The sequence below is a fragment of the Podarcis bocagei genome (genome assembly GCF_964188305.1).
Source record: "Podarcis bocagei genome assembly, chromosome: 6".
Classification (NCBI taxonomy): domain Eukaryota; kingdom Metazoa; phylum Chordata; class Lepidosauria; order Squamata; family Lacertidae; genus Podarcis; species Podarcis bocagei.
Window position 1 is genome coordinate 20,682,747 of NC_138130.1, and position 15,495 is coordinate 20,698,241.

General features: G+C 40.6%; 1 protein-coding gene across 3 annotated transcripts in view; it reads left to right on the forward strand.

Annotated features, from left to right (window-relative positions):
* RBM26 (RNA binding motif protein 26) overlaps positions 1 to 10,791 on the forward strand; it is a 53,018-nt gene extending 42,227 nt beyond the window's left edge. For all 3 annotated transcript variants that reach the window (XM_081198314.1, XM_081198315.1, XM_081198313.1), the window contains 6 exons: positions 681 to 851; positions 1,757 to 1,861; positions 3,713 to 3,919; positions 4,819 to 4,905; positions 7,368 to 7,481; positions 9,970 to 10,791. In XM_081198314.1, the coding sequence (XP_081054440.1) occupies positions 681 to 851; positions 1,757 to 1,861; positions 3,713 to 3,919; positions 4,819 to 4,905; positions 7,368 to 7,481; positions 9,970 to 10,059 (774 nt within the window). In that variant the 3' untranslated portion in view covers positions 10,060 to 10,791. The remainder of the gene's footprint in view (positions 1 to 680; positions 852 to 1,756; positions 1,862 to 3,712; positions 3,920 to 4,818; positions 4,906 to 7,367; positions 7,482 to 9,969) is intronic.
* Positions 10,792 to 15,495: the final 4,704 nt, after the last annotated feature.

Sequence of the window (15,495 nt, forward strand, 5' to 3'; positions counted from 1 at the left end):
CCTCCCACTTTCATTCATGGAAGCCCCTGTGGAAGGTAAAACACTCCTTCCAAGAAAGAGATAACTCCTTCCGTGGACAGAACCTTTTGGATCTGGCTCATGGAAAAATAATTCCAGATTCTCAGCTGAAGCAATCCATGCTATTCACAGCTGGTGTTACTGCCAAGCTAGTACTACTTTAAGAATATGGCTTTTAACAGCGTAAAAAAATCTTCCCAAGTCAAGTTGTGGAGAGCTTCTACAAATTCAGTTCAAATCTGCCAAACGCCGCCAAGCTTTTCCACAAGTTGTCCTAGCTGTTCTTTCCCAGCTCTTCACAGAGGAGAGCACAGTTTACAAATTTTGTAGAAGAGTTACAAGAATGACTAGTGGGATTCTGTATTGGAGAGTTCTCCATGCATCTTTCTAAGCGCACTAAGTTTGGTGTCAAGACTGTAGTTCCTACATCAGAATCTGAGGGTTGTCCAATTCCTCTCTCCAGTTGGAGCTGTTTTCCATGGATGTTGGTGCCATTTTGGATATTTGGCAGCTTTCCTTATGTATGGAGAATTTTTTTTTTTAAGAAAATGGTGTCTTCATAAATGTGTACGATGGTGGGGAGCTTGGATAAACTTCCTCCGAAGATGAAAAATAACCCACGTGTAAAGGATTCCTGTTAGTAATACGTGTAATTTCAATAGATGCTGATTTCAAAACTGGAGAAGAATAAAACGATGAAATCAGAGGACAAAGCTGAAATCATGAAAACTCTGGAGACCTTGACTAACAGCATTACCAAGTTAAAGGATGAATTGAAAGGGGTCTCCACTCCAGCAAGCACTCCCCTGAAAAACATGAAAACAAAAACACAGGTATCTGTATTTTGTCATCATTGGATGCTTTTAATCTTTCTTTTCTTTAAATCAATTTTCTTTGGATGTATAAGTTTGCTGTGGAAAGCTGGGAGCGGATGCATTGATCACATTTTTGTTTTGCTTATCCTCCAAGATAACATACATAGGACTCTCTCTTTCCCACCACCACAATCCCACGAAATAGATAAGACTGAGAAGTAGTGACTTGCTTAAAACCACCAAGTGACCTTTATGGCTGACTAGAAGTTTGAATCCATTCACCTGTCACTGGCGGGTCATTACAACACACCAAGGTTATGCTAAATCCAAACCACAGAGCCTAGGACTTGCTGATCAGAAGGTCAGCGGTTCGAATCCCTGCGATGGGGTGAGGTCCCGTTGTTCGGTCCCAGCTCCTGCCCACCTAGCAGTTCGAAAGCACGTAAAAGTGCAAGTAGATAAGGTAAACGGTGGGAAGGTAAACGGCATTTCTGTGTGCTGCTCTGGTTCGCCAGAAGCGGCTTAGTCATGCTGGCCACATGACCCGGAAGCTGTACGCCGGCTCCCTCGGCCAGTAAAGCGAGATGAGTGTTGCAACCCCAGAGTCAGCCACGACTGGACCTAATGGTCAGGGGTCCCTTTACCTTTAAGGCGGTTTTCAGTGTGGGAGAGGAGACAATTTTTGAAATTTGAGAAAAATAAAACTGCATTACCCTCCTGGATTTATACCCCGTTAAAAAAAGAAGTAGGCCCTTATGCTAACCTAGCAATCATCCATCCCATAGATGTCAGCTAATGTTTCTTTTGAAGACGTTCCCCCTGAAACTTGAAACATTGTAATGCTCTATGGGAGTCTGGCTATTTACTCCCACGTTTTCTGCACGAGTTAAGAAATGCATACTAAATTGCTTAGTATCCCTTAGATGCAAAAAGAACTGCTGGACACTGAGTTGGACTTGTATAAGAAGATGCAGGCAGGCGAAGAAGTCACTGAACTAAGACGAAAGTACACAGAACTGCAGCTTGAAGTAAGTTCATTTCATTTTTGATGGTCAGCACGGCACTATTCCACATGTATCCCCCCCTCAGTGAATTTGTGTAACAGTTAGGAAAAAATAGATTCTTATAACATATGACAACATCATACGCATAAAATAAAATATCCCACCCTAACCCAGAAGATGAAGTTTATGCATTATATCCAAAATAACATCTAAATAACTTAACTTTGGGAGCAGCATGCATTTTCAAAATGTTCCCCTAGGTGGTGCTGTTGGTGTTTAGAACTGGTAAGCAGTTACGGAAATGTCTGTTTTCGATTCACTGCCTTTAAAAGAGCGTGAGCGCATTGAAAATAATGCATTACCTTAAAATGATTCTATGTTGAGCCCAGACTTCTAGAGTGAAGTGAAATGAATGGCAGAAGGTCATCTGATGCAAAGTTAGTCCTCTTTCTCTTTGAAACTGAATTTTGCTAATTATTGCTTCCCAATTCTTATTGGTTTGCAAAGCATATTAAAACGAAGCGTTATGTAATGCCAGCTTGATCAGCGTTCTTTCATATTTCATTTCTTTGGAAGTGCCTTTACCAGGCGTAAACTTCATACACTGGCATTTGCTGCCCTGTTAGGTGATTTGCTGCACCATATATATACTGCTGTCATGTTGTCCCCAAGAATACGGAAATAAGAAGGGGCAAAATCTTGAAGGATCTTTCCATCTGTGTGTTCCTCTGCCTGCCTTGCATCTCTGACTCAGTGCAGCGTATCCATGGGGAGAGAGCCTGTAATCGCATCAGGCACATAGTATTTCCTAAATCGGGCAGACATGAATTTGGCCCAGGACAAAACAGACTGACCACTACCTCATATTAGAGAGATAAGAAAATGAATGGGTGGATGTAAGCATCTGGAATGATCAAATGTCTTTGGGAGTCCTAGAATCTGTGCCTGAGTATGAAAGTTGTTGCATGTAATTGCTCTGGGTTGTGTTTCAAGAGGTTTGCTATTCAAGGTGACTTGGTGTGGTGCTGCAAAGGGAATAAGCTGTCAGTTGGCAAGTCTGGCTCAGATCTTACCTCTGCCATAAATTCCTGAGGTAGCATTAGACTGGCATTTCTCAAACTTGGATCTCCAGTTGTTTTTGGACTACAACTCCCACCATCCCTAGCTAGCAAGACCAGTGGTCAGGGATGAAGGGAATTGCAGTCTGAAAACAGTTTGGGAAACACTGCAATTAGACAATCTCCCCTGAGTCCCCATTTACAATGTGGAAATAATAACAATATTGGTATATCATCGAGATGTTTTAAGGTTTACAGTAGCATAGGTTCAGACCCTCGTACCTACGGGACCGCCCCTCCTGGTATGTCCCACAGAGGAACTTACGGTCTTCAAACAAAAACATCTTGAAGGTCCCAGGCCACAGAGAGGTTAGGCTGGCCTCAACTAGAGCCAGGGCCTTCTCGGCTGCGGCTCCAATCTGGTGGAACACTCTGCCACAAGAGACTAGGGCCCTGCAGGACTTGACATCTTTCCGCAGGGCCTGCAAAACAGAGCTGTTCCACAAGGCCTTTGGCCAGGGCACAGCCTGACTCCCTCCTTTGGTAATCTTCACAGAACTCTAGCCCAATGGTTGCCATCAATTTGATTTGAATTAATTTTATAATGAAATGATTTTAGAATGTTGTACTATTTCATTGTTGTTAGCCGCCCTGAGCCCGGCTTGGCTGGGGAGGGCGGGATATAAATAAAATTTATTATTATTATTATTATTATTATTATTATTATTATTATTATTATTAATATTATTATTATTATTATTACTATAACACATATGGATAAGTTTGGCTTGTATTAGATGTTGTTATTTCATGTTAGGCTGCGAAACGAGGAATTTTGTCTGGTCGTGGGAGAGGAATTCATACACGAGGTCGCGGTGCGTCTCGCGGCAGAGGCAGGGGAGGACGAGGCCGGGGTCGGGGAAGAGGTGTTCCTATCCATGCCGTGGTGGATCATCGTCCAAGGGCACTTGAAATCTCTGCTTTTACAGAGAACGACCGAGAAGATCTCCTCCCACATTTTGCGGTATGTACCCGCCCCACTGCCTTCCTGATCTCAGTGTGATAATATGTCTTAGAAACCTAACATTCTGTTGCAGTGTGATTGTGATCAGTGAAAATCAGCAAAGTGTTATAAATCAAATATGCATCTCTAACTTCCGGAGGAAGGCCTTAGGCTAGGCGGGCGCCATAATAATGTTCTGTCAAGTATGTGAAATTAAGTCTAATGGCCAGGTATGATTGGTTCTTATAGCCACGACTGCAGGTTTGCTTTGATGCCTTTCCTAACTTGTCCGTCCGTGCTGGCAAACAGTCATTCAGAGAGAAGACAAATGGGCACCTGTCACACATGTTGGCTTTTCTGCACAGAAATTATCTCAAGAGTGTGCTGTTGCATAATTTGAAGTATGTTGCAACTGTTTGTTTCTACTGTGAATATATTAACTAGAAAGGCAACAGCCATTCCCTGACCTGTGTAAAACACTCGATGCCTATGTTTTTTTCTACGTGGAGTTTATTTTACATACTCATGTGAAGCTACCCTTAGTGGAACTAAGAACTGAAAATAGCGCTCTTGATCCAAAGTCAAAAGCAAGCAAAGTTTCAGGTCAAACTTCAAGTACATCTGACATAATAAATTATTGGGCTGCTCTTTTGAATCATAAAAGTTATCATTAGTGACCTATTTATAAATTGAATATCTGTTTTCCTTGATATTTAAATTTGCTTAAGTTTCATTTTTCAGTTTCCTGTTCTTCCATTTTTTTAAAAAAATGGGTTGGGGATGGTTTATTTTACAACTATTTTAGAAGATTTGGGACCATTAGGTTGCGTTATCAATCCAGAACTGTTAACAGCCCTTGCATGTTATGCATCAAGGAGAGATTATTTCAGTAAGGTGACAATTTTCCTCCTCTTAAAAAGCAATATGGTGAAATTGAAGACTGCCAGATAGATGACTCGTCTCTCCATGCAGTGATTACTTTCAAGACGAGAGCAGAAGCCGAGGCAGTAAGTATATCCTCCTTTTTTTGTTTTCATGTTAGGCGGTAAGGTTGAGTTTAACTGCATCTAACTATTGTACAGAGCTTCTGTGTTCTACCCCTTCCTATTACCTGTAATACATGTGTTGTGTATTAGCATACACTTTGTCTGGCTTCAGTTATTTAATTAAATAATGAAGACCAAACCACTGAAATAAAGTGAGTGTGTACTCACAAAGAGGCTTTGCTCTCATTTTCCCGTTTCAATCTAAGATGTTGGAGGACGGAGGACTGCGGGGGGTGGGGGTGGGGCGTTTCCTATAATGAAGTGTGTCTGGTAATGTAACCTTAAGCACTTTGGATTGGCTTCAGCTAAGGAGTCCCATTAATGGAAGGATTTCTGCTGGTGCTGCAGGGATCTTCCCTCCCTACCCCACCCCGGGCCACCGCACAGACAACCGATTGGCTCTGGGAGCGTTGAGAGAACCTCCACAACAGCATGCAGAATGTGGAGAGGGGGGTTCGTTCCAAGCATCATACGAAAATGCTTGTGTCTAGGGCTTGGGTAGGCAAACTAAGGCTCAGGGGTCGGATCCGGCCCAATTGCCTTCTCAATCCGGCCCGCGGACAGTCCAGGAATCAGCGTGTTTTTACAAGAGTAGAATGTGTCCTTTTATTTAAAATGCATCTCTGAGTTATTTGTGGGGCATAGGAATTCGTTCACCCCCCAAAATATATATAGTTTTCCATGCTTGTGAGCACAGGGATAGTCAACTAGGATTCTCTTTCACATCTTGCAGCTTCTAACAGTATTTCATCACTAAATGGTGAAGCAAAGTTTTGTGCAAAATTACTTTGGAAAGATTAAGGCCCCAAAGATGTGCTCCAAAACCCTGAGTGCCTGGAAGAGGGTTCCTCTGTGCACATTGCGAATGGAACAACACATTTGTGTTTTCCCTAAAACTTTCAATCTGATTGTGTTATGGATAGGAATATTTTCTCGAATACAAGCAGAGGAACTTGATTAGCTGTAAAACTAACAACAACAAAAAAGTTCATAGTGTATAAATCAAATACCTGCAAGTTAAGTTTCTACTTGTTAGCAAATCAAATACATTATAAATAATAATTGGTAGTAGAAGTTAATCTTCAAAGTAGTTATAGCTTTCTTTGAAGGAATGGTAGCTAATATTTTACTGTCTTGAATGAAAGAGGTTTAAGTTTTATGGTCGTGTGCATTTGAACTTGGAAAGGGTGAGGAGGGTTCCCTAGTTGTAAAATGTTGCATTTTTATGTTGCAGTAATTTCTTTCAAAGATTACAAGTTGTTTCTGAACCCAAATGTCATATATAAGTATTCTTTAAAAATTCCAGTTTGTGACATTGTGATGAGACCATGGACAAAAAGCCCACTCCTGTGGTTCATTTTAATAGGCATGGAATCTTTTAAAATTGACCATAAATTTATATGTACAGATTTAAAATTTATACCTGGGGACCTTAATATCACACAATTCATGTTCAGATGTCATCAAACATGTAATTGTTTCCACATTTCACATTATGCTGTACTTTCAGATTGTACTATAAATCTTTTGTGACTGTGGCAGTTATTTCGGAATGTTGCTAACACTGATTTATGCTAGTTCATGTTACTTTAATTTGAACATACTATTTCCAAAGCAGCCACTTAATGCAGCTGGTACTTAAGAAGGCATGAATATCCCATAGGTTAAATTTTTTTTTTTTTACATTTCAATTACCAAGCCTTTACAGAAAATGGAATGCTTTTCGGCAGAATAAGTTATATTCTTTAAGTTTATTTTTTTTTAAAAAAATCAACTCAGTTTTATTTTCAGGATGCCCCGTTTTGGGCAGTAGTAATAATGTATGAAGATTAAAAAGTATCAATATTTCAAAAGCAAAACACCAATGAGGAGATTGTTCAGTAACAATTGGCTTCTCTGAACAGCACGCTACCTGCATGTTGAAATAATTTAGGACTTTAAAAAAAAAATCATTTTTCTTCATTGCCTTGTGTATGTCTAGACACCAAAAGAAATCTGGAAAGGCTTGCATGCACGTTTACCTTTGAAATAGTAATCTGCAATAGAATACTAAGACTACAGTATACCTTGTATACTGCACACCTGCATTGAAACCTAGGCTTAAAATTTGCCAAAGGACTTGGGGATGCCCACTGGGGTGTTGATTTGTTCTTTAAACAACAACCCCACCAAAAAAAAACCCCACCTCCCAATGCTATATCATAACCTGCTTTTGTTAATACACACATTTTCCAAAGTGATTTGTCATGTGGCATAGTGAAATACTGTCCTAAAAACAAAAGTCCTGAGAGTTGGGACAATTACTTCAGTTGCAGCCTAGTTACGCAGAGGTGCATGCAGTTTATTCTGGTATTTGTTGCCATTCAACCATTTCCCCCAGAGGACATGTTTCGTTATAAAGAGAATATTGCTGTTCTCTTTAGGCTGCTATCCATGGATCTCGCTTCAAAGGGCAAGACCTGAAGTTGGCCTGGAACAAGCCAGTCGCAAATATCTCAACGATGGAAGCGGAGGAGACTGAACCAGATGAAGAAGAAGTAAGTTTGCATCTCCTCCTCCTTGACAAACGGACGAAGGAATAGAAAACTTGTTACTGTTGCTGTTTAATAAAGATAGCTTTTGCGGATTCATAACAGCTCTGGTGATTTTGTAACACTAATACCACTTGTTTTCTCTGGGGGAACGTGTGTCTTTTTGGTAACAGAAATATTAGCAGAAAACTTGAAAACAATTATTGAAAAGAGGATGTCAATATAAAGCTCTTAGAGATAGTATGCAACCAGATCATACTCAGTTGACCCACTGAAGAAAGGCAATTTATTTCATATTAATAAAATGTAAAATAATATATTAATAAGTGTCCATTATTTCAGTGAGTATACTAGGAATAAGACTTCATCAGACACCATCCATAGACTATGATTCAAAAGTTGAGTGGGTAGTTCATATACACACTTTCGTCTTAATATCCCTACAATTTCCATGTATTGCGCATTGGAGCAACTTTTATACATTTATTACATTTTGTTTACTGTTCCCCCTTTCAAGTAGTTTAGGGGTCATGTTATCATATTTATCCTTACACCAGCTGTGTGAGAGAGTGAGTTGCCAATCACTATCCAGATTGCTTTGTGGCTAAGCAGAAATTTAAAACTGAGACTTCCGGTTCTATCTACAGCATCAAACTAGTGCATTCAAAATAGCATGCTCAGATAATAATTTTCATGCAGAACTATTGCAAGTGGTTGATATTCAGATCTTACTTGGTGTACATGCTGAATGTAAAAATACTGCAAACTCTCTCTTGCTATCTTGTGATGCCATTGGGAATCCTTAATTTTCTCTGAATTTGTGTACTTTGCATTTGTAATAATTTTGGCACAGCACACACCTATATTTTCCTTTTACTAGCTCATAGTCTTAATATACATTCTGTGACTTAAGTCATGTTTTTTGTCCTGTACGCGTTGGCCTTTTCCTGATTTACTTAACCAGGTTATATTAATTTACGTTCTCTTCCACTATTACAGAACCAGTCCCCTCTTTTCTTCAATAAATTCCCATACATAATGGATTTCCAATCAAAGTTCCCTCAAGCATTTTGTATTTCTTAAATGTCAGCTTTTCCTAAGATAGAATTTCACGAATGCTTCTAGCACAGACACCAAGGAGTATTGAAATAGAATATTTGTAATCACCAGGTCCTGTATGTATCAGCTGTAGAGTAAATTATGAGTGAGAACCTACATTGCTTTCACTATAAATTTTGTCAGAGTTGCTGTTCCAATGTCAGGATATTTTCTGTTATTTATGGGTTTTGGCTCTGACCTTTGCATAAGCACCTCCTAGAAAATGCATACTCCATATATGAAAAATTAGTTTCATAACTTCTCACTGGAATGGATTCTCTCTCATTCTGAATTAGTAGTATTGGTTGATTGCAAAAATATTATATTTATTTAAATAAACATTAATTAATTACCTATATTCAATAAATAATGTTACTTTCTGTGATAGGAGAATTTTGGCTTAGTAGTATCAAGCTTGTGTTCTCCTTACTCGGGTTCAACCCTATCCAAAACGCTCAGGATGAAAGTAAAATATATGCGCATTACTAGATAGCAAGGTTTGTTTAGGGCTTATATCTTGTAGATTGCTTGGAGGGAAAGAAACCACAAGTCCAGGGTTGGCTATAATGACCAGCCAAACCATGGTTTGTTTCCCAGCAGTACAGCAGTAGCAGGAAGGGGTCAGGGGGGTGTTTTAGCTTGTGATTTCAGCACATGTACCAGGACAATTCATGTTTATATTAAAAAGTTTATTTTAACTATGTTTTAATGTGGCATTAACCAAAACTGAATATTCATCTGCTGTCTTGCCGAGTGTTCAGAGCACAGGTCTTCAGCCCTGGTGAGCCCTGTGTGGGTTGGTCCATAATAACAAGAGCGATGGGTTTGGATGTAAAATAAATGAGCAAATGACTCATGCTCTCCCCTCTAGTCCTCTGGTGCAACTGCAAAACTTTCTTTTCCATTTGTAGCTAGCCATGATTTGCTGTTACATGCACACTGAAGTGTGGTTAAACAGTGGTTTGCCAAAACTAGCCAGGAACATTAATCATATTTTGGAAGTTGGCTTGTCCAGACAAGACCTACAACCTTATCCAAACCTCATTTCACTTTCTCAATAAATCAGTGATGTTTAGAATTTATTAGATAGCTTTTGAAAGCATTATACAGTTTGCAGCAGCATAACGGCTTAACATAAATAAATGAATCCTAGCACGAGATGTATATCTCATGATCTTTAGAATTTCCCTCCATTTGTTAATCTTCGTAATCAATAATTGGTGTGGAAGATGCTAACATTCTGATTTTCACAGGTATTGTGTTTCCCCATTCTTTCAAACTGCAGAAGTAATTTGCATAGTCCTAAAAGGTGCCTGAATGCCACCCCCTTTTTTTGTTAGGGAATTTCATATCTTCAGTGCTTCCGGCAGGTTCTTACGAAACATTTCTTTTTCAGTTTCAGGAAGAATCCCTGGTAGATGACTCATTGCTTCAAGATGATGATGAAGAAGACGATGACAATGAATCTCGTTCTTGGAGAAGATGATTCAGCGGATTGCTGAGAATGCTGGAACTGTTCCTGTGTTGCATTAGCATTTTCTAATGTACTTTTGCATATTTGTACTTCAAGGAGTTTGGGTGAAAGTGGTGAATTTGGATTTCAGATAAGACTCAAGCAGCTGATTGGTCCCGTCTTTTGAGTGATTGATGTTCGAGTTGCATTTACATTTCGGTAAATGATTGCTGAAGACATCATATTAGGAACATATGCAATGTTTTTATTACTCCTACAGAAACATTACGGAATTCTTTGGGTTCTTTGTAATTTAAAGAATTGGTCACACAACAAGATGACCAAGAGTTGTTATAACATAGATTTTTGTTTTGTTTTGTTTTATTCCAAGTATGGAATGGAAATTTGCATTTAAGATCTTTGTGAATGTTTTCAGAAATAATAATAGATAACATTACTAAACTGAAGTCTCTAAAGTTACGTATTCATAATATTGCATAGTAGTATACTTAGGCTTTACTATGTACTAGCCTTTTGTTGGATTTGTGTACGTATTTTACGTATGAGTTTTAATGATACAGTGTATGACTGCTTTGCATATATCTCCTTATCACTTTAAGATGTTTAAAAAAATAAAGAGATGGAATGGTCTTGGGGAAAAAAGAAAAAAAAAGCAATAATGACGTTATACTATGGCCCATGATAACAAAGAAAAAAAAATTGGAAAAAAAGATAGACCATTCCATGTGGCGACCCCCACCCCCCCCATATTCACAAAAAGAGCTGAATCACTATCACTATTTAAACCTTATAAACGATAAAACAATTTGGCCTTGAAGCCAAATGCTGAAAATCCTTTTACGCACAATTTAAATTGCCAGCTGGCTACCTAACTTCAGAACCAGGCTTTCAAAGGGAGTTCTTGCTTCAAGAACGGCATGGCCGCACTCACATTTGAGAAAGCAAGAAGGCTTGTTTTTCTTGTGTGGCAGAAGCTCACGTTTAAAGAAATGCAGCAAAGCGACGTGACTGGTAGGTATTAATTTTATTTATTCTTCGTTAAGAATAAATTGCACACAGAATAAAAATCGAGGTTATCAAAATGGGTTATGCTCTAATAGACAAGGCATAAGGGACAACGGGGAAAAAAAACAAGAACATCCAGAAATCTGGTCCAATCACTTTACAAATGATAGGGCAGACTGGTCTCTCATAGGTTCTTTCCTGGGAGGGAGGAACCCAGAAGTAGCCAGACCAGTCATGCCTCCTTGCCCCTGCCATCTACCCTATAGATACAATTTTGCACCAGATTATAATGTGTCTATTTTGCCTTTACGGTTTTGGGCATCCATTATTCTCCAGTGTTAAGTATTATTTTTTTAAACCCTCCCCTTCTATTTACAGCAGGCCTATTCTCCTTCATCACTCCACGAGGCCTCTTCCTAGGTTCTGACTACCATCAGCTTTAAATTACTCAATTTTAAATCTATTAAGCCAGTTAAATATTGAATTGATTGCTGTTATATTTCCTTCTAAAGTTATGCTTTCCATCCTTTATATTTTATCACCCGTTGAACAGTTGTTCTGATGATTTCCTTTTTTCATTTCAGGCAGATGGTTTGAAAAACAACAAAGAAAGCCGCAACTGTTGGTCTTTCCCCCCTGCCTTTAATTTTGATTTGTTCTTTGTATCACAACTGTACTGCCTACATGCCTTATTGGTAAGCCATGTAAGCTGGGAACCTAAGAGAAGTTAACTCTTGCAAGCTAATGGAGTTGCTATGGACCCAAGCAGCTGTTTCAAAATATTGTCAAATATTTTTTAGCAACCTGAAGCACTTCATCCTCCCCTGACTGGCTTTGTGGGGTCTGATTACCTATATTGAAATGAACGAGAAGATGAAACTACCGAATTCTTAAGCTTGCTGGGGTCCGTTCTGTCTCCCAACAACTTCTCAAATAGGCTAGGGGAAATAACTTCGTGTTTTGCCTTATCATTTTTTTATTTTAAGAGTGTGCTTATGCAACTTAGAGAATGCTGGAGGAGATTTTTTAAAAAAATTTCTAAACCTTTTTCTGTACATTCATGTGTATTCCAACCCCCCCCCCCCACTATGAACCCGTTACAAAGCAGTGTAGGGGTTCATTGAAACTCGAGAGTGAATTTTACCCTGGTGCAGGGGTCTCCAATGTCGCAGATAGAGCTGGGCAATGTATCGGTAAATGGTCAGAAACTGGTACAGCGTTCAGATCACTATGCCAGTTTCAGACATTTTGAGCTGGCAATACAGACGGCAAAGGCGCAGGCAGGTGGCAAAGGCGCAGGTAGGCAGGCGGATGGGAATCTGAGAAGGCTCCGGTCAAGCACTTTTTGGGGCTCCGTTTGCCTGCCTTACCTGCCTGTGGCTTTGAGGAAGCCCCCCTCCCCAGCTTGTGCGAGCCGGAACATTACCGGGGTTCACTCAGCTTCCTGCCCCCAGTGGAGCAATTTAAGGAAGGCTCTGCCCCTCCAGCTCCTGTGAGCTGGAGCTATAGGGGGGGCTTGCTCAGTAGGGCTGGACGATGTATCTTGACTGCTTCTTCCTCCCCTAAGGTGGGAGATACATTCCAGGCATTGTGATACATCAGCATATCGTGGTACCTAGCTGCTGAGATATCCTGATGTTGAAAAACAGATATTGCCCAGCCCTTGTAAGCAGGGACACAGGTACTGAAGAACCAACCCTGCTGAAAAAAGGCTTGAAAAACATACTCTCTTGTAGCTGATAGAAGAGGTGGTGCCCATGACAGTGTCTCTACTCTACAAATTTGCCCACCAACCTAAAGAGTTTGGTGAAGCAGGTCCTGGGGCTTAATTATGCTCCAAATTTTATCATGACACAGGAGTTAACATTCTCCTTAGTGCGAACTTGTCCCACTGATTTCTTTCTTGTTGATTTGGGGGCCAGGGGACCCTATTTGTCTATTGGGGTACATTAAGCTCCTGCCGCTTACTAAGAACCCAGTATTTCACCTAGGAAATTATTTGTCTTCTGATTTATTTTCTCTTTTGCTATAAGCCCCCTACCCCAGTATTTAACTTCCAAATTTCTGTTTCCTCCTCCAAGATTTTGTGATAGCCCAAGGAGGAATTTTAAGTTAATAATCCGAGGTCCAATGTACCCTACTATATTATGTGTCGTGTTATGTTTTTGAAACATGGTACCAATAAAATCTTCTTTTTTTTAATGAAAACCGGAGTTACTTTGAAATCAGTTCTGTATTTCCAAGCTAGGACTTCAAAGAGATTGGTTGGAGCTCAATGCAGATGCTGGGTTGTGTTTTTTTTTAAAGAAGAGGTTGGAAGCTTAAAGAAGTTATCTGAATGAAAGTTTTGACCCCGTTCTTCTCTCTGCAAGCAAGTATGCCCCTAACGGAAAGTTGAAGGACTTGTCTGAACAATATGTGATGGGGCACAGGGACCCCTAAGGGAGGGGGAATTGTCCAATATCAGGCTTGGATCAGATATGTTATTATATTAACTATCTTTAAATTCAAGCCATTGAGTCGTATGCTGGAAATGTAGTTTCTAGACAGGTCTATTACTGGAACGCAAAGCAAACTTGTTGAAGCTAAGCAGGTCTGGCTCTGGTTAGTGCTTGATTTGGAGACTCCCCTTGAGTTCTCTTAAAGGCAGGCTTTAAATGCAATAATTAAAAATATAGTCACAATTGCAGAGTTATTGGTTTATATATGTCACTAGAAAATGTCGTGGGGTGTAGTAAATGCTTCCTTGCAAGAGATCTAGTTTTACGTTTCGTGCATACCGATAAAAGCTTGAAACAAGCTGTCCATCGTGCACATGTAAGCCTAAGCTTCAATGCAGTGAAAAATGAAGAACGTACTAAGTTCTCAATGCATAATCGTTCTTCTGATGACTGACTTTTAATGGCGTTTATAATCTATCTACTTATTAGCTTCAAACCATGTGTTAGTGATTTTTTTTTTTTTTTTTTACTATTATCAACAGCGATACAGTTTACTGTGTGGTGATTTATGTACCGTATTTTTTGCACCATAACACTCACTTTTTTCCTCCTAGAAAGTAAGGGGAAATGTCTGTGCGTGTTATGGAGGAAATGCCTACGGGTGGCATGCCTACGGATTTTCCTCCTCTAAAAACTATGTGCGTGTTATGGTCGGGTGTGTGTTATAGAGCGAAAAATACGGTAGTTTACATGTAGCGTCATGGAAGGCCAGTTGCCTGGATCATTCTGACATGTTGATTTTAGTACAGTTTGGTACTCCACCAGAAGCAGTGTTAGAAACTCGGATATATAATCTAGGTCAGTGTTTCCCAACCACTGTTCCGCGGCACACTAGTGTGCCGCGAGATGTTGCCTGGTGTGCCGCGAGATGTTGCCTGGAGGGAGGCGGGCGAGTCGGGCGGCGAGAGGTGGGGCGGCGACGGCGAGGAGAGGCTGCCCAGCGCGGGGCTCTCGCCGTCTGCCTGCCTGGCTGCCTGCGAGCTCGGCGGGCAGCGCCTCCGTCCGCAGCGCCCGCCTCGCGGCTCTCATTCCCTGCCCCTGCCAAAGCTCACCCAGCCAAGCCGCGCTCTCCTTCCTGCCTCGCTTTGCTGCCTCCTCCCCCCCACCCCCAAAGCTTGGAGGTTCCCCGGCAAGGGGGAGGGAAAAAATTGAAACCTACACTTTCGTGCGTCCCTCCCGGCGTGACGCTGCGCGCTGACGTCACGGGGCTGTAATGGTGGTGTGCCTCGAGATTTTTTTCATCAAACAAGTGTGCCTTTGCCCAAAAAAGGTTGGGAAACACTGATCTAGGTGCCAAATGGCTCCTTAAACCAGTCCCCAAAATGGAATGTCTAATTGCCATTTTGGGGCACGATGGCTCTAGAGTATTATTTTTCAAATGATGGATTGACTGACTGATTCTCAGTTAAACCTCTGGCTAGTTCAGATGACCACCTTGAGCTAGGTTAAGAATTTTGAGAACTTAAAGAAGAAAAGTCACTTGATCTAAGACCAGTCTCTCCCTCCCTCCCTCTTGGCCTATCTAGGTTTGCCCTACGTCTGCGAAATCCTGGACATGTCGTCTTTTGAGGGTCTACACGCCCACCCGGGGGCAAATGTTTGGGTTTCTGGGGTTCTTTTTTATATCAAAAAATATATATGTGCAGGCGGGTCTGGCTGGCCTGCACAAGCAGGAGAGTCGGCAGCTAATATTGCTGACAGGCAGGAAAATTACCATGGGGGGGATTTTCAAAAATTGTCAAAATGTCTGGATTTTTACTTCTTGAAATGTGGCAGCCCTATTCTTACCTCTTTCTTAATGATGACTGCTCCTGCTAAAGCTTCACAGAAGAAGCATTTTGGTTCCAGAAATTCATTCTGATTGTGCAGATAAAAAATAACTGATAGAATTCTACAGGAGGGGGTCTTAGTGGGCAAGAATGGTCCAGATCTAATAATCCTC